Below are 19569 nucleotides of genomic sequence, written 5' to 3' on the forward strand. Positions count from 1 at the left end.
TTAAAGGTGCCACAGGACCCTCTGTTGCACTTTAGGTAATACGGTCCCAATTCTTCAAGTTGCTGAGCACCTGCAACTACTACTAAAGCAGGAGCCAAGGGTACTCAACACCTCTCAGAAGTACTCAGAACCTTGCAGGAATGGGCCCTATACTAATATTTTTATCCATTGATCCTTCTTGGGAAACTCCAATTAATTTTGTTTAGAGTTACCCAAAGGTGCTGTGGCAGAAAGGTGTGGATGTGTGTGGGGAGTGGGCAGAAAAGAGAGAATGCTTTAATGTATATATTTCTCAGAACACAAAGCTTTTGCTCTGATTACAAGTTGCAAATGAAATTTACTTAGATTACTGAATGGCATGAAAAAGATTGATAATTACTGTACACTGTACCAGTGCAAAGAGTAGAATCAAGACTGTAAGTTAAAAATGTACTGCTGCTGCAATGGAGTGTGACTGGTCTGTCATGTACTCATCACTGTGGATTGTGTGCAAGTCACACCACTGCTGTGTACCTCAGTTTACCTCTTTGGGTGTGGAATTTTGTGTGACTTAAATTGTTAGTAAGGTGCTTTGAGATCCTTAAATGAAATACACTGTGTACTGCATTGTGTACATTATTATTAATGATTAAATTAATAGAATACTTTAAGCTATATGCATCATATTGATTGGTGTATATATATGGACTTTATTTTGGATACAAAGGGCTCAATTCACCCCTTCTGATATAAGACGATGTACAGTGAACACCCTTGCACTAGTGAGAGCTATTGCACACCAGGGGCAATTCACCCCATGGGACACTAGGCAGCTCTCTCACCATCACTTTCCTTTAGGATTTCACCAGAGGAGGGCAGCTTTAAATTGGCCTTGGCACTCCATGGGAAGCCCCATCAGTGGAGCCTACCTGAGACTATGCTAATTAATTGTATTCATCAGGTGCTTTGGCTATGTCCCTTTCCAAGCCAGCACTGCCCAGTTTGCTGGCCAGTTATAGGCTCTGAGAGGAGTGGGATTTGTAGGCATCCCTCACTGACGCAACCCTCTTTCCACAACTTTCCCCTACGGAGGGCACTGAGTCCTCAATGGAAGTCAGGTTATATTGGCCTGAATCAAGACCCACAAATATAAACAAAAAGTCTCTCTTACCCAGACAGAGGATCCAGAGGGAGGAGTAAGGGCACAGGAGTCCTGTGCAAAGGTTCCTCTGTTCCTATGAGCTGGGCAAGGATGTCACCCAATAGCTCCTGTAGTCCCAGAAAAACTCCAACTCACTTCTCCCTGTGGACAGGAGATTTGCTAGCAGGACACCAGAGTAATCCAGTTACATTATAAGCAGCGTGGATATTTTTATAGTTTTGGAACAATAACAAAAATGCATTCTACTTCTTTTCATTTAGAGTGTGTAACAATAACAAGGGCCTTCAGCTTACCAAGCATATAAAGACTTAAAGCTCTCTTGGCAATGGCAGCTCACTCAGTGGTTCTTACTGGGCTGACAAAGGACTGCTGTGGTAGGTCTTGGGTCTCAGTTCAGGAAAGCACTGATGCATGTGCTAAAACACATACTTAGGTACTGCCATAGGTCATGATGTTTTTCTGAAGTGGGGAGTTATTGCTGAATCATTAATTAATGATAGTTAATAAAGAAGTAAGTATCTATATTGCACCCACCCAATACCCAACTGGTAACAATAACATGTACTTTGCTGAGCATTGATTTCAGTGGGAGTTGCAGGTGCACTATACCTTTCAGGATTTGGTCCAACTGGAGCAGAGGGCACTCAGCCCCTTAGAGGCTGTGCCGAACATCTCACAGCCTGGGTCCCTTCTGATCTAGATGCAGCTTGGCAAGAATGGCATGAGTTCAGGAAGTGCCTTCTCTGCGGGTGTAATCACGGATGAATCAGTCTTACTTTTACTGGTAAGGCAGACAGCTAGAGTTGTGGCAGCCAAGTTTTGGTCACCAAAATAGTGATTGCACTACAGTCATCTATCATATTTGTACCAATGGTATTTATTTTCCTGATTGATTCTAATAAAATCAGCACAGAGTCCTACCACAACTATACTGTGGTTTTGAGGCATCTAGCCCTGGGGATTAGAGTGGGAAAGTTCTTTTTTTAATTTGCTTTCTAAATTTCATGTCTCTGATAAGATAAATAAACAATAATAAGAGAACCATATTTCACAGTTTATAGCTTTCATTAATTTTTAAGGAACAAGTCAAAGAAATTGCTGAAACAAAGCAATCATGGATGCTGTATGATGAGCCTATCAAAGAGCCACTTTAATATTTAACGAGACCAAAAACCTCTTACAACTAATCATGTTTTACTGGCACTTGCCCTTTGGCCTGGCAAGTGACTGTGTGTTTCTAAGGGACTAATATTTTTGACTTTCTAATGAATTATCATTCGTACAATAAGTAAATGTGGCAGGGTGGAGCTGTTTGCTTCATTAGTTTAGTTTAGGAAGCAAGATCTTTGTTCACATATCTTGATATTAATGATACTTTTACTTAAAACAATACTTCCCATGATTTAATAGTGCCTTTTCAGCCAAGAATTATTAATATTAATTAATTGAGCCTTACAACATCCTTATACTACCAGCTGGATATATTGTGACTCAGAAATGAATGGGCCCTGATTCAGCAGAGCACTGAAGCATGTGCGTATGTTGATTCCTAGACCTTGTCTACACTACACAGTTTTGTCGACAGAAGTCAGTTTTCATCAATAAAACAGTGGAGGTGTACACACTGCAATGCTCCTCCTGCTGATGTAATTCTCCTGCTACGCCGACGTAAAAAAAACACATTGTTGAGCGGCATAGAGCTTTTTGCGACCAAGTTAGAGTGACGCAGTGTCAGTATAGACACTGCACTTGCTTATGTTGCCCTAAGTGGCCTCCAGAAGGTGTTCCACAATGCCTATCATGACCACTCTGGTCAGCAGTTTCATCTCTGCTGCCCTGCAGCCAGGTACACAGGCATGCGCCCTGGAAATTTTGAAATTCCATTTCCTGTTTGCTTGGCATGGAGAGTTCACAGAGCACCTTCCCAGGAAACGTGCTCCTGCCTGGACTACACCAGAGTTGTTGGATCTGCTGGGTCTGTGGGAAGAGGAGGCTGTGCAGTCTCAGCTCTGCTCCAGCCATAGGAATTTTAATACCTACAGGCAAATTGCTCGTAGCATGGAGGAGAAAGAGCATGAAAGGGATACGCTGCACTGCCATGCTAAGATTAAGGCACTGAGGCAGGCATACCGGAAGGCAAGGGAGGCCGATCATCACTCTGGTGCAGCATTGAAGACATGCCACTTCTACCATGAGCTGAGTGCCATTGGCAGCCGCGACCCCACCTCCACTGCCATAAGCCCCGTGGATACTTTGGGGGAACAGGAGGCAGTGGCTAGCAGAGTCAACCCCGATGACAAAGTGGTGGATGAGGAAATCGAGTTGGAGGAGGATGTGGGACAGGCGACAGGGTCATCTGGAGGCGTGAAGAGCCAGGACCTCTTTTTGACTTTGGAGAGGTCTAGTCAGACCCAGTATTCTGGCTCTGGTGCGCCTGAAGCAGGAGTGGGGAGCTCCAGTAAGTACTCATTTTGCTTTGATACTGCACTGTGATGTGAGATAGAGGTGTCCTTTATTTTGTTAGATGGTGCACGTGGGAGAAGGAATAGAAATTAACAACACTCTAGGTACTGTTTGTATCTGCTTCTTATTCCCCAGTGCAGCTACACAGTGGGGGCCCTGCAGAAAAGTTTGTTAATGTACACCGGGATTTCCTGGGAATTTTCCATAGTTCCATAGAGATCTCTAGAAAACTTTCCTGCAGATACTCTGCAATCCTCTGCTGATGGTTCCTTGGCAGAGCTGCTTTTTTATTTTCCCCATTGCAGGAAACTTTGCCGCACCAATCGTCAATTACTTCTGCAGGAACCAAAGCAGCACACAGAAAAGTGGCATACAGATCCAGTCTGAAGCTGCACACATGCAGGAGATGCACCCTTGCATCCTTGGTTACCCTCAGCAGTGAGATATCAGCTTCAATCACCCCCGCCTGTGGAAAACAGTGCCAGTATTCACAGTAGTGTCCCTACGCGCATGTAGTGATCCCCTTCTGAAACCACCCAGACCCTTTGTCCCTTCTTGCACCTTCCCCCCTCACCACGTTTAGTGCTCTCGCTGTACTGCGTGCTTGCCAAGGGAAAGTGAGAAAGAGGCGTACGTAACTTTTATGATTCAGGACTGTGAGTACACTCACAATACTGTCTCTGTGTATTGGGTTTTTTGCTTCTGCAGATGTGTCCTTGAGGGCCAGCTCCTAAACACCAGCTCAGCACCTCCATCAGATAAGGAGGTGAACATGTTTCAAGAAGTGTTGCAATTGTCTGATCATGCTGATAGAGAGCACAGAGCATGGAGAGAGACAATCAATGAAAAACTCAGAATGGATAGCTAGGAGAGGAGATGGGCAGGTGTGGATAATAGAGGAGCAGGAGTAGATGATAAAGCTCATGGAGGACCAAACAGAGATGCTCAGGTCCCTGATTGCACTGGAGTCAGAACACATCCATGCTCGACTCCCCCTGCAGCCCATACAGAACTGCATTCCATGCCCTCCCCAACTCCCCCCACACACATTCCTTGCATATTTCCGGCCCGTCACAGTACCCCTTGCACTCCACCTCTAGGGACATGTTCCATAATGACAGCTGGACTTACACACAGCTGTGAGAGCCTCATTTGAGAGAGTGCTGCTCAGTGTCATGTCCTATGTAAGAAATAGAAATCTGTGTATTGCTGTTTAATAAAAATTTAGTCTTAAAAATTAAATGATTCTTTATTTGTGTCCTATGCACGGTTGTTGCAGCAGAAATTCATACACAGTGGCAATTCGCATATTTGGACACTACAATTAATACTCAGGCAGGAATCATTACATGGATCATTCAAGATAGCAAGTAAATAATGCCTGGCTGAATGCATTACAGAAAGACACATTATTGGGACTCATTATCAAAATGCTGCCTCAAGGTCTCCCTGATTCGAATAGTCCAGCCCCTCTTTGAGCCCCTCTGATAGCTCTGGTGTCTGGCTGCTCAAAATCAGCCATCAGCCAATCCACCTCAATGCTCCACCCCTGGGAAACTTTTCCACCTTGACTTCACAAATGTTATACAGAGCACAGCAGGTTGCTATGACCATGGGAATATTTTCCTCATTGAGGTCCAACCTGCCAAAAAGGCAGCACTGGTGAGCCTTTAATCTGCTAAATGCACATTCAATGGTCATTCTGGATTACTGTGGGCATTTTCACAACCTCTATTGGAATCTTCTAGTCTGGAAAGAAAGTTTCTGCATGCAGCTTTCTATACAGGCCCTTGTTCCTGAAGATGTGTGTGTCATGCATAGGGTCCTACCAAATTCACGGCCATGACAAACTCGTCACGGACTGTGAAATCTGGTCTCCCCCCCCATGAAAACTGGTCTTTTGAGTGCTTTTACCCTATACTATACAGATTTCATGGGTGTTTCTTAAACTGAAGGTCCTGACCCAAAAGGAAGTTGCAGGGGGGGGGGTCACAAGGTTATTTTAAGGGAGTTGCGGTATTGCCACTCTTACTTCTGTGTTGCCTTCAGAGCTGGGTGGCTGGAGACTGGCGGCTGTTAGCCGGGAGCCCAGCTCTGAGGGCAGCGCCTTGCCAGCAGCAGTGCAGAAGTAAGGGTGACAATACCATACCATTGCACCCTTACTTCATGCTGCTGCCTTCAGAGCTAGGCGGTCAGAGAGTGGGAGCTGCTGCCTGTGGCCCCAGTTCTGTAGGCAGCAGCACACAAGTAAGGGTGGCAATACCATACCATGCCATCCTTACATCTGCACTTCTACTGGCAGCGGCTCTGCCTTCAGAGCTGGGCTCCCAGCCAGCAGCCACTGCTTTCCAGCTGCCCAGCCCTGAAGGCAGCACCGCTGCCAGCAGCAGCGCAGAAGTAAGGGTAGCAGTACCACAGCCCCCCACACACACACTCACAATAACCTTGCAACTCCCTCCCCACAACTCCCTTTTGGGTCAGGACCCCTACAGTTACCATGACATTTCAGATTTAAATAGCTGAAATCATGAAATTTATTATTTTTAAAATCCCACGTCCGTGAAATTGACCAGAATGGGCTGTGAATTTGGTTGGGCCCTAGTCATGCACCTTCCCTGACTACCCTGTGCTGATGTCAGTGAAATGACCCCAGTGATCCACCAGCACCTGCAATACCATAGAGAAGTAGCCCTTTCTGTTGATGTACTCTGTCGCAAGATGGCCTGGGGTCAAAATTGGGATATGCGTGCCATCTATCACTCCACCGCAGTGAGGGAATCCCACTGCTGTAAAGCCATCCACTATTCACCACCCATTGTCCAGAGTCACAGTCCTGCGTAGCAGGAGGCAATTAATGGCCCTGCACACTTGCATCACTGCAACACCCCCGGTGAACATCCCAACTCTGAACTGATTCACAACTGACCAGTAGCACTCTGGAGTTGCCAGCTTCCACACAGCAATTTCCACTCACTTTTCCACAGTGAGGGCAACTCTCATTGTGGTGTCCTTGCACCGCACTGCAGTGGCAAGCTCCGCAGACAGTTCCAGAAAGGTGGTTTTGCGCATCCAAAAGTTCTGCAGCCACTGCATGTCATCTCATATCTGCATCACAATTCAATCCCACTACTTGGTGTTTGTTTTCCGAGCCCAGTAATGGTGGTCCACCGTTTGCAGCTGCTCCATGAATGCCAACAGCAATCTTGAATTGTTTCTTTCAGTGGCACATAGCAGGGTAGGCACCACAAATTCATTTTCAGATTTGCAGTTCATGAAATACTGCAGGATCAACTGTGTTGCATTCATAATACTTATTACAAGACTGAAGAGCAGTGCAGGATTCATGCTTTCAGGCAGAGATGGCGGGTGCCAAGTTTACAGGGGAAGTTGAAAAATGGCACAAAACGTAGTCGGAAGCCCGTGGATTGATAGGACGGAGAAAACTGCATCATGGGGGCGGTGAGCCCACCCCCATAATGCACTGCTATCCATTCCCAGAACTCCTAGTGTCAGAAGGTGGTGATTTGAACAGTGGGATAGCTACCCACGCTGCACTGCTCTCTCTGTCGGTGCTAAAGCACCAACTGTGGACATGCTCCACCCACATTATCTGGGTTGAGGGGCAGCAAAAGAGTGCCTATTAATAAAACACATGCCTATGTAGGTTGTGGCACTTCTATGTATTTTTATGTAATCAATAATGGTCTAAGTCTTTTATGGCAATGTATGCAGCATGATTGCACTGTTTAACAGTGATGACTGTATTTTTGATGTGCTACACGAGCACTGAAGCACTGACAAATATATGGGAAAAGATTTACCAACTGCTTTAGAAGTAATCTGAACCCTGACTGAACTTTTATTAGGCTCACCTATCATTTGCTGTTTTGACATCAGAACAAGGAAAATATTTTTTTATAACAACTTATGTAAAGTCCCAGAAGGAGGAATGATCTCCTGAAAGACTGGAATCTTGAAAAGTGAAAAATCTGTCCTGATGTGGTTTCATAAACTAAATCAATTATCAGAGAGGAAAAAACATATTAATCAAAAATTATATATCCTTTAAAAAGGAAATATTCTTGGAGCCGTTTACAACAGCTCCAATTCAGAGATAATCAGAATTCCATAAAATGGTCATACTGGGTTAGATTTGTTAATTAGATTTGTTAGGATTTGTTAATTTGTATGATCAAGTTGAAATGGCATATCAAGAGGCAATAAATCAATTGGAAAATGGAAATAAAACCTTTTTTTTTAAAAAAAGAATCAAGGTTAAAGAAGATCCTAGTTTTAAGAAAGTGCATCTGTTTAAGAAAATAACAAACGCTTCGTGAATATTCATACAGGCCTTGATTCAGAAGGGCTTTCCTAAGGAGTTCAACATGTGCTTAAGTACTTTGCTGATTCAGGGTCTGATTCCAATAGTTACAGATCATTATTAAGCAGATTAGTTAATCCAAAAGAGTGGGGGCTGGAGGTTTAGGCTATTTAGGAGAGAATGAATAATTTGTAATAAAAAATCAGTCAATAAAATTTGCACCGTTTTCTCTTAGAAATTTATCTACAAACAGGCTGTAGAATTCTTTTATATTTTAATTATTGAAAATTATTTGTAGATTTCTTCAGTGCATAAATTTTGGTCTGCAATAATTCGTGAGCAATTCACTGTGAATATTTAAAAAATTCACATGGCATTAGTCAGTCCCCAGTCCTTCGATGAATTCTGGGCGGATGCAGAATCAAGGTCATAATTAGATATGTCATATGATATTGACTGGGTGACTGATGTAGCTAAATAATAACAGAATGAGTTTTGAATTGCAGATTCAATTGTAAAATCTGCAAATTGAAATTCACATTGGTGCTTAGTTATTTATGCAATTTGAAAATCACAGTTTGTTATTTATACTTTTTGACATTCTAATTTTGGCAAATATTCAACTTAAAAATTCACTTTTTTCAAAGTCTAGTTGACTGGAATGCACTCTTCACTAAAATATTAATGGAAAATTAATTTGCCAGAATAGTAAAGTTTATTCATTGGAATATCTATGAACTATAAACACAAGAAGGTCATGAACACAGTCAAATATATGAATAATTGCAGATTTCTGTAAGTGAATATCAATTCTCCTCTCCCAGGTCACATTCAGTTCTTCATAAGAGGAAGGGAGAAGTCTTGTGGGTCAGGCAAGGAATGGGAATTAAGAGATAAATCACCTTGGCCCTACTTCTACAATGAGCTCCACATGGACAGACCACTGTGGAGCTTACTAGAAGTCAATGGGGTTTGGTACAGAACGGGGCAATGTCTGCACTGAACTCATTATGTGATACCTTAGTCTCTCTGTGTTGTAAAATGAGTGTGTTACGGTGTTGTTAGGTTTTGTTCTGTAGTGCTTTGAGTCCCTCGGATAGAAGGCGCTAAATAAGTCCAAAAAATCAGTATATAATTCAGAAATAATTTCTTTGAAGGTACCACAATATTGAGAAATCGATCTTGGTAGTGACTGCCATCCATTTACATTGATTAAGAGATGAATTTATGATAATAGGAAGTAGTATCTTGCTAATTTGTTCTTACAAGCTCTGTAAAGTTAATGGGCACAAATAGAAAAGATCAATATCCACTCCCTCAGTTTGGCATTCATTGTGCACATCTTCACAAGGAACTCATAGGAATTCTTTTAAACAAGTTTGTTCTTTTCCATCAGGTTGGTGGTCACACCATGTTGCCCATTCGTTGGATGCCTCCTGAGAGTATCATGTACAGGAAGTTCACCACAGAAAGCGATGTCTGGAGCTTGGGGGTCGTTTTATGGGAAATCTTCACCTATGGCAAACAGCCATGGTATCAGCTCTCAAACAATGAGGTGTGTATAATGCACTGTGGATAACAAAATGTGCTTCTTCAGATGGTGGAGTTTAACTAAAGATATGGATGCAACATGGGAATCGCTCTCTGATTGGAAAGGATAGCACACAAGTTGCAATGTTATTTACTATGAAAATCACTATGTACTTGCCAACACTTACGGTATTATCACAAGTGTCATCGTTTGGGTCCATTTTTCTCTGGCTTTTTAAATTTTTCCTGCTAAGAGAAAAGGGTGTTATCCAAGTAGAATACAAGAAAGTTGTGGGATAGGCTGGAACCTGCCTGGGGTATGGAGAAAAAACTGAGGTGACAGGTGTTGCAGTCTTGCAAAGGAAAGGGGCTGGAGTATCTTCAGCCCAGCCTCTATTACAGGTATCAACCAGTGTGTGTAAGTGACTCAAGAACAATGCTGCTGTCTTACCCCAGTCTATAACAAATTGAGGGGATCCGGAAGTCCTTTGAAGCCCAGGAAAACTCTGCCAGGGATGACCCCTTGTATCTCCAGTCGCTGACCACCTGCCACTGTGATGCCTCTATGAGCATGTGGGAGGGAATGGTTCTGAGTGAGAGAGGAGCATGCAGCATGTGGTTTGGAGTCTGTATCACAAACCCTACCACAACTGCCAATCGTTAGGGTACTTGTGCTCAGTCTCAATAGAGGCTTGTGTGGGTGTGGAAGCTGAACTGAAGCCCGCAGAATGAATTACCCTAGTAAGTAGGATGAATGGCGTTGGTCCCTCCAAGTTAGGATTTTGGGAGGTTGATGGAACAGATTTTGGAAGCTTATATCATTATTTCCCATGATTTACCAGTTCTGTAGACAGAGAATTTCAGTCTACAGGGCTGCCAATTTAGCCCCTTTCATAAGAAATAAATTCACTCACACCCAGGGCTTATCTACAGAGGAAAATTGTACCAGTGTTAGGCAAAGTATGAATTTAAACTGCTATAGCTATACCAGTGTCACTCCCCATGAGGATCCTCTTGTTCCAGACTGCCTTTTTCCAGTTTAGCTGATGTCACTTTGGAAGTGGTTTAAGCCAGTGTTTTTCAAAGTTCGGGTCGTGACCCAGTACTGGGTTGTGGCATGTAAGGCACTGGGTCGCCTTGCTCAGCACCCAGGGACCCTAGCATCTCTGGTCAGCACCTGCTAAGGCAGGCTAGTGCCTATCTATTGCTCCACTGATTCTTTCTTTGCTCTCTCACTAGGTGATCGAGTGCATCACTCAGGGCCGAGTTCTGCAGCGACCTCGTACGTGCCCAAAGGAAGTGTACGACTTGATGCTGGGTTGTTGGCAACGGGAGCCTCACATGAGGCTCAACATCAAAGAAATCCATTCCCTCCTTCAGAACTTGGCCAAGGCTTCTCCAGTTTACCTGGATATTCTAGGCTAGAGCCTCCTAGCATTTCCTCTTATGGGCTGTGTGAATGAATGTGTTCAACGGCCGCTGAACTCCATCAAAATATGTTCTTAACTCTGACAGTAGTAATGACAAAGATGCGGAGAAGCTTTCAAAGGGCAAGCAATGTGCACTTCTCCATCTGTAGACACAGTATTGACTTTTTTGACATTATTGAAATGTATCTCTTTTCTCTTTCTCTTTCTGTTTCTCTCATTTTTTCTCTCTCCTTCTATTCAATCTGGCTTCTGCGTTATTGTAACTCTGCATAGACAAAGGCCTTAAAAACCTGATCTGTTATATCAGCAGACACTCCAGATTGCCCACCACAACTAACAATGCCTTGTTGTACTCATGCCTTTGATGTGGATGAAAAAAGGGAAAAAAATATTTGACTCGAACTTTGTGACTTCTGCTGTACAGATACTGGGAGTTTCTCTTGATTCACCTCTACTTTTTTTGCTTCGGTGTATGGGTGGAAAAAGAAGATTGGTGTTCTCTATGGGAAGCTTATTTCTAGTTGAGATAAAGCCAGATAGAAAGAAAACAACGTTGTGTGAGCCACTATATGGAAGAACTATGGGATTAGATGGCATCCAACCCCGCTCAAAAACACTGAAATGATTTAATGGAAGGAAAGGATTCTGTGCTTTCCTCTGGGAGTCTGTCTGAGGAGTAAAGGGATTGTTTAAAGAGTGTGCTTGGTTAGTACTTTTCATCATCAGCTCCAGTACAATGGTCTATGGTAAAAAGAAAAAGATGCTGCCTGCATTGCACTAGATTACACAATACTATGATAAGCTAAATACAATCCCTCAACTTGTCTTAGAGTAGGGTATTGTGATAGCACTGGTATAAAAGTGCTCTCCGGCTAGCCTTTGGTAATACAGGCTGAAGCTAGGCTGATTAATGTACAGTATGCATTTCAGGGTCAAGTGTTGAAGCTGAGGACTTTGATCAGACAGGACAAGTTGTAGATGCTGAGGCAAGCTGTAGATACTGTGCTTGTCAGGCAGCATATTCCTACTGCTGTCCTTCTCCATTCCCGTTTTTTCACTGTGCAAGCAAAATTGTGCATGGTCTTCGTCGATTAATGCCCTTTGTGCAGAAACTATTGCTCATCTTGTTGTACACCCTGATAGGAATAGCAAATCCATAAAGGTATAACATATTTAATTAGAGGGAGCTAATGGAGGTCATTAGCTACATTCAGATGTCTTTACATTGTTACAGATATGATACGACGCAAGTAATTTAAAACATGGAAATAGTAGATTATGTTTGATCCATGGCAGGGGATGATAGAATTAAGTCCCTGGACTTAATCTAGACCGCTAGATATGATCCTGTGGTTATCACTTGATATTATAGCATACAGACCCTGAGTTCAGCACCAATTTCTGGTTGATCTAGTGGTGTCATTCCCAGCATCCACTGTTCTGTAATTTATTTATGTCTGGTTGGAAAGGCATTGTGTGCATACAGTATATGCATGGCCACTGTGCTGATGGCAAGTGCATGGGCATCTATGTTTATTTTTCAAACAGATGCTGAAGATTTAAAATTTAGATTTAGGATTATTTTTCTTATGAACTCTTACAAATGGAAATAAATCTTACCTGTTCCTCAAGAACATTTGCCTCCCTCTGTGAGGGGGCCTTGCTGCAAAAAATTGTCTTTTTTTTTTTTAAATATTATGAGCCAGATCAAAGAGTAGTAGTGGTTCTTCATCTTTGTGTTGTGGTTATTTTATTTAATACGTTAAGCATTTTATTTTTGTAAGTGTTCCCATAATATGTTAATATATAATTTGCTTGCATATATTATTTATTAAAGCACTTTCTTTTTTTCTTCAGTGGCTTTTAAAGCCAGTTCATAGAGATTTTGAACATTTTCAGAAATAAAACAATTGACTGGACAGTGATGGAATTGAACCCTCCTCTATGTCAGTGAAAAAAAGCATTAAAAATAAACTTAACAATGTAACTATAAAGCCATATGCAGTATTTCTTTAATAAACCAGATGTTATTTCTGAACCACTAGAACTGGAAATAAAAAAAAAAAGCCAGAGGAAGACTCATATAAAATGGGCTTTAAGATTTTATCTGGGCTGTCTTAGAAGTTTGAATAGCAATAGCCCTGTTAGAAAAAAATTGAACATTCAGGGAAACCCATTCTCTTGAGGGCCTGAGTTTTATGTTTTTAAGAAATTCAGTTTCAATATAACAGAAAGTGGAAAAGAAAATGTAAAGTGTCAAGAGTCCACTGAGACTATACTTTTAGTGTGAAGAGGGAAGGGTTGTGTGTTGGGGAAGGGAGGTACAAAACTCCTACCTGTTGTATTCTGTCATAGTTTCTTATGCCCTTTAGAAAAATGTATCCTTTTTGTCTCCAAGATATTGTTCTCTCTGGGCAATCGCCCTAACCTGAAAGCAAACAGGTAGGTTTTGCAAGAACTAATAGAATGTATACCAAAAATGAAGAAAAAAATACAATTTGATCTAATGGCATCCTTTTTTCATTACTAAAAGAGCATACTAGAGACATGTATAGGGAAAATATAGTGTGTTAGAATACACTGTGCAACAGCATATCAGTATGTCAAACTTAAAGGACCAAATGTTCTACAGAGCCAAAAATATGAATAAACTTGGCCTATATCACACATGTGAACAGTAGTCCATAAAAGCTATAATCAATGTAGACTAGCTATTAACTAATGCTAAACCAGTTCTTGCATTTATTCATAAGGGGGTGTAAGTGTAGCAAAATGAGTGGAAAAGAGAAAAAGAAATATGTTCAAATGGCAATGAGGGGTGAATGTATGTATAGACATTTGTCATGCTTGCAACTTCAGCTAAATCTTGTACACTGAGCAAATATGACAATCAGGCTCATTACAAAATCTTTTGGACTATGCTACAAACCGATGATATATATATATAATATATATTATATAATATATATTATATATATGTGTGTTTACATAGGGTGTGTATATATACATGGTATATACATATATGTATATGTGTGTTATAAATATTTGATTTATACATATGCAGACATGCATATACAGTATGTGTGATTGTGTGTATATGTATAAATTTACATATACATGTATTATAACAGATTATAATTAGGGTACAATGTTATTAATAAAGTCCGCTAAATAACCAAAATCCTGTTTTCCTTTGGTATTTCTTTTTCTATGTTTATAAGATTTAACTTTTTATGTAAATGCAGTTTCGCATGGGTGGAGGAAATACTAGAATGCCAGAGATATTTTTAACAATCAACATTTTTTTCCAAATGATTGTATAAAAGCAATCCCTCCATTATTGTCTAATATTCATTGATTTCTCACATAGCAATGAACAGATTGGCTTCAAACTTCCTAGAAGAAAGTTTGGTTTAAAATAATTTCTGTTTTTGTGCTATTATTGTTGTATTGTTCAACAGCAGTACTACAGCTCCATTGGCATTTTGCACTTCTCTTCAGTTACAAAATAATTCCAAGAATGAACTGGAATTTTCAGATTGCAACACAACTGGTAGAACAATGGTGAGAACTCCAAAACCCTGCAGTAATAATAGCAGCAGCTAGTATTAGGAATTTCCCACGTTCTCTCCTTCACCCTCAGTAAATCTGCAGAACTCAGCAACCAGCTGTAGCGAACAGTATTTGTAAAGCAACAGCACCCCATGATGCATGATGGAACTTCTTTTTACATAGGAGTTCATTCATTTTGATTTATAAACCAATATATTTATAGATTATCTGCTGTTCAATAAATAACTGCCATTTACTTCTCTCTCTCTCTCTTTCTGCTCTTTGGAGATATTTTTGTTGTGCTCAATATAGACTTTCACAGAACACTTTAAAGATAAAAGAAGCACCCCAATAAAGCGATCAAGTCACTAGCTGACTAAGTTATAGTGCATATATGTAATAACAAGACTGTCTCCAGGTTGTTACAGCCTGTAAAAGAAATTCAAATATTGCTGTAAGAATGTGGGAGTGGGTGGGGAGGGGGTTGGGGTTTGTGGTTGAAGATGAAGGTTTTGATAGCACAGGAAGCTGTATTTTCTTGTTGTCAGGGTTGGGATGAACCACTGCTGCTCTGAGTCAAGAGGTCCTTGAAGAGCCTTAGTTAATTTTTATTTTATTTTATTTTTTTGCTACATTCATCACAAATATGAAGCAAAAAAAAGTCTACAATGTTGCAGGGAAAACACTGTGAATTTCACAACAGCAACCAAGTGACTATTTTGCCATCTTTTTAAAGTACGTCTCAGGAGAAGAAATGGGAAATGATGGGTATATTATTTTCTTGTCTATGCATTCTAGGCCAGGTCTCTGTTTTTTTTTGTTTGCTTGTAGAAAGTTCTGAGTGAAGATTGGCTGAAATGTATTTTATAAACACAGAATACTTTGGGCAAGCATAGCAGAAGCTGCTTCTAGCAAGGCTATTTGGCAGGAAGGCATAAGAAAACAAAAATCAAATAAAATCTTTTCAGAGGCCTATATCTTGCAGCTTATATGTATTGTTCTGTAACATAAAGAAAAACAAATGTCGAACAAGCAGCTGAGAATTTTATATACAAGTAATTCAATTCAGTGTGGATGTTTAATTACATCACCAATAGAGAAAGATTCAATTTATTATGAAATATTTGCCCCAGCCCTGCTCTCTACCTATGCTTCGTGTATATATATGTATATTTCTAGATACCACTCTCTCTCTCTCTCTCTCTCTCTCTCTCTCTCTCTCTCTTGAGAGTGAGAGAGAGGGAGATACCTACTTATAAATATAGATCTCTATATTTGTCACTAAAACTGTGACCTGGTGTTTAGAGCTATCTTTCTCCTTTCTTTTTCTTTTTTTTTTTTTTACACTGTGATGTCTCTGTGCAGATATTTAGTGGTTCTTGTTTTGCAGTTTGTTATAGAAATTCATTGCTTTAAAAGATCCATTGCATCTTGGCTGATTTTGAAGTGATGCCTGAGTATCAGTGTTAAAAGATTTGTTTGTGAATCATGTGACCAGCTTCTGTCAACATGACATGGAAAGTCTCTTGTACTACAGTGTATTTAATACAAATGATGTCTTTCAATAAACAGTGTCATCCAAAAGAGAGACTGTAAGTGATACAATGATGATTACTTTAAAAATGTATACAATTTTCATGAAACATTGTGTGGTATTTTCTTTTATTTGAATCCTGTTTAAAAAACGTAATAATGAATGGCTAAATGTGCTTGGAAATGTGACATATTTACAGTCTAAAATAATGATAAAAAACAGTTCCATACAGGTACTATACTCCTATGAGATGAAAGAAGCATCACATACAAAACAGTTATGAAATTTTCTACCTGTATTTACACAAATAGGGCTATTAAAAAAAAAAGTCCTAAAGTGAACCCATTGGAAAATTTGCACATTTGGGTACATGTGCATGTGAATACTTGTTTGTCATACAGTTATCCATATAGCATATGCTGTCCTGCAATAAGGTGCTTATCAGTAGGTGAAAGTATTTTCTGGATACAATTTATGTGCATGTTTTCAAAATGTGTCTCATAATCCACAGCACCATTAATAAACTAGCGAAGATTAGAGTTTGGGTTTCTTCCTTGTCCCAATGTAGTATTCAAATGTTGTGAACAAATGTAGCATTAATTCCAGGCCAGCCTGTATAGTAGCTGAAACTCATAAATAGTAATATATAAAAAAAGCAGTGTTTATATATTCAACATGGCTTCAGCTGCCTAATTGAAGATCCCACTGTAGGTTATTGATTTACCCAAGTGTAACCTACACACCTTCTGGGTGTGGTGTTCTGTCCTATCTAGTGGCACCGAGACCACTTAGAGAGAGACAGAGACAGCGAGATTAATGAGTTTGCTCTACAGCCTTAGCTACCAGCCAGTTGGCTCTTAGCTCAGGTGGTAGAGGCGCATGCACTAAGCTCCAGATTCAATCCCACCTGCCAACAACTGGAGTCTGACGGCATTACATGAGGCCTTCAGATTTAAAGGATACCAATAGGAAAGCCACTCTATGGCTATAACTGTTTGGCTTTGCCAAGAGATCTGCTTGAGATTGCAGGAGCTGGCTGTCATTCTAAAAGTCTGAGGGGAAATTATGCAAAGAGCAGCCCAACACAAGGCCAGTCTAATGCTATGAAAATAGCATCAAGATCTGTGCTAGTAAATTAGTTGTCAATGTATCATTCAGTCAGTGGGAAGCGAGCCTCCTAGTGTGGCATGACAGACTTGGGCCAGCCAGGCTCCCGTTAGCACTCTACAAAGAGCTGTCTAGACAGCGCTTTGAAGATGTGGCTCAGGCTGAAGATCGGCCTCTGAAGCTTAGGGAGAGGGGTGGATTTCAGTTTGCTTCCATGGGCTGTATAGACATACCCTTAGGATAATATTATACCATTTCATGGTGACTATGCAGGATGCAGATAGAGCAGGAGTATGCCATACCATCAAATCTTGGTTGTTGAAATGAAACTCCTAGACATTATGGCCTTGACTCCACTAGAGAACTGACTTGGTTGTGATTGAACTGGATACACTGAACCATTTGAAGTGGAAAAGATTCATTGAATCCACACTCCCCATGCTGAGTGGGTTTATGTTTTTCCCCTCATCCACACTAGAGCTGTCTTAAACCACTTCACATAAACCTGGCCATACATTCTAGGTGATGTTGCAAGGCCACACATGTGCACTGTGAGACAGTAGTGGGAGGCCTAGTTAAACTGTTACAGCTTGTCTGTGTCCACGCTGACACTGAACTAGTTAAGCTTTAACTAGTTATTAACCCTGCTGAAAGATAACCTCTTCTAGCTGAGTATTACATTGGTTGGGGTATTTCTGTATGTATATGCAGCGTTCTGCAAACATTCTAAGGGTTATAACTGGTTTAATTTCTTTAGTATAGACCAGGCAAATGTGACAGTTTACACAGTTGTGCTAACTGGACTCCTCCACCTCTCTAGCAACACAGCGGCCCAAGGTACCATGTAGCAGCTGGTCGCCCAGCTTATGCAGTATTCCTCTCAAGGATGGTGATGTCAGGCATGCAGCAGGAATTAATAAAGCAAAGAGCTGCACCCTTGCTTATTGCCAATCAGGTGGAGGAGACCATGAGGCCCTTAGGACCTGATCAGGGGGAGATTTGCCAGCAACAGGAATACTGGATGAAGTCCTTACTCAGGATCATGAAGGTTTGATCCGGGATCATCTGCTAAAGCAAGAAATTGTCATAGCTGTAGTTCTGTAGCACCTACTTGGCTAAGAGCAGTGCTAATAAATGCACAGCACACTTAGAGTATCGCCACAAATGAGAGATTTAACTTAATGTTTTCGTATTACTGGCTTTGTTTTTATTATCTTTGGTCCCCAACAACTGTAATGATGAAATTTGATTTTGACTGCACATAGGTATGCCTTAAAGAGGCTAACAAGCTTGCAGATCATCTCAGTATTTTCAAGTTTCAGAGTAACAGCCGTGTTAGTCTGTATCCGCAAAAAGAAGAACAGGAGTACTTGTGTTAGTCTCTAAGGTGCCACAAGTACTCCTGTTCTTCTTTTTTCAGTATTTTCAGTGAGTGTTGGACAAACTGCAATGGTTTGTTAAAGCCTTTTGTTATCTCCCTACCACAAACTGCTAGCCAAGCATACTCACCTATGTGTGAATTTATATAATGATGGTTTGCGAAAGATTGTCAGCTGTGTCTTTGACATATTAATAATGTATTCAGAAATCCCTTTACCCTTCCTGTTTCTTTCTTCTCCTTAGAGTGCATAAACTTATTTAAAAACTTGTGTGTGGGGGGGGGGGAATTGAATGTTCAACCCAACTGCTGTGGCTGCTATGGTTTTAGAAACTTTCACAATTGATTTTGTGCTGAAAAAGACTGTCAACCCTGAGTATTAAATGCTTCAAATAACTGTAAGATCAATAATCTTGACGACTGTATTATTAAAAAAATCATTCACAGTATCTTATTGATTACTCCTGTTAGTATTTTTTAATGGACATAATTTCTTTTGAGGTCAGTGGAAAAGTTCATGTTACAAAGAATAATAAAAGCCTGTGAAATAATAAAAAGATATTTGAATAATTAGAAGAGGACCAATCATACTCTGATAAACTAGATCCTCCAGGATCACTTATAAAAATAAAAAATAAACTTATTATGCATTGGGTCCAAATATGTGCTAGGCAGTTATCATCCAAGTAACCTTCTCTGAGAGCCTTCCTGTCCCTCTAGCAAAGGAAGACAGAAGACAGAAGATTCTGGCTAGGTAAATGGTGTAGGATGCAGGGCTATGGTTTTGTGGAACATTGGTCCACCTTCTTTGGGGAGAGAGGGCTGTATAGTTTGGATGGCCTCCACCTCAGTAGAAGGTGGACTAATTTCCTCAGGGACGGGCTGCCTAGAGCAGTCAGGTGGGGGTTAAATTAATAACAAAAGGGAAGGGATGATCTGAGAACTCGGTGAGCACAAAACTGAGATGTTGAGAACAAATTTAATCGAAGAACCAAACGACAAAAAGAGAAGAAATTCTTGAATTGACTATGCCCAAATGCTAGAAGCCTGGGTAACAAACAAGGGGAATTGGAATTGCTCATTTATGAGCATAAATTCAATCTACATGATATT

The 19569-nt window shown here is 40.7% G+C and overlaps 1 protein-coding gene across 3 annotated transcripts in view; it reads left to right on the plus strand.

Annotated features, from left to right (window-relative positions):
- The window catches only part of NTRK2 (neurotrophic receptor tyrosine kinase 2), a 283920-nt gene extending 265015 nt beyond the window's left edge, over nucleotides 1–18905 (plus strand). For all 3 annotated transcript variants that reach the window (XM_054031461.1, XM_054031462.1, XM_054031460.1), the window contains 3 exons: nucleotides 9322–9480; nucleotides 10695–18393; nucleotides 18508–18905. In XM_054031461.1, the coding sequence (XP_053887436.1) occupies nucleotides 9322–9480; nucleotides 10695–10880 (345 nt within the window). In that variant the 3' untranslated portion in view covers nucleotides 10881–18393; nucleotides 18508–18905. The remainder of the gene's footprint in view (nucleotides 1–9321; nucleotides 9481–10694; nucleotides 18394–18507) is intronic.
- Nucleotides 18906–19569: the final 664 nt, after the last annotated feature.

Source organism: Malaclemys terrapin, chromosome 6, assembly GCF_027887155.1.
Source record: "Malaclemys terrapin pileata isolate rMalTer1 chromosome 6, rMalTer1.hap1, whole genome shotgun sequence".
In the NCBI taxonomy this organism is placed as follows: Eukaryota; Metazoa; Chordata; order Testudines; family Emydidae; genus Malaclemys; species Malaclemys terrapin.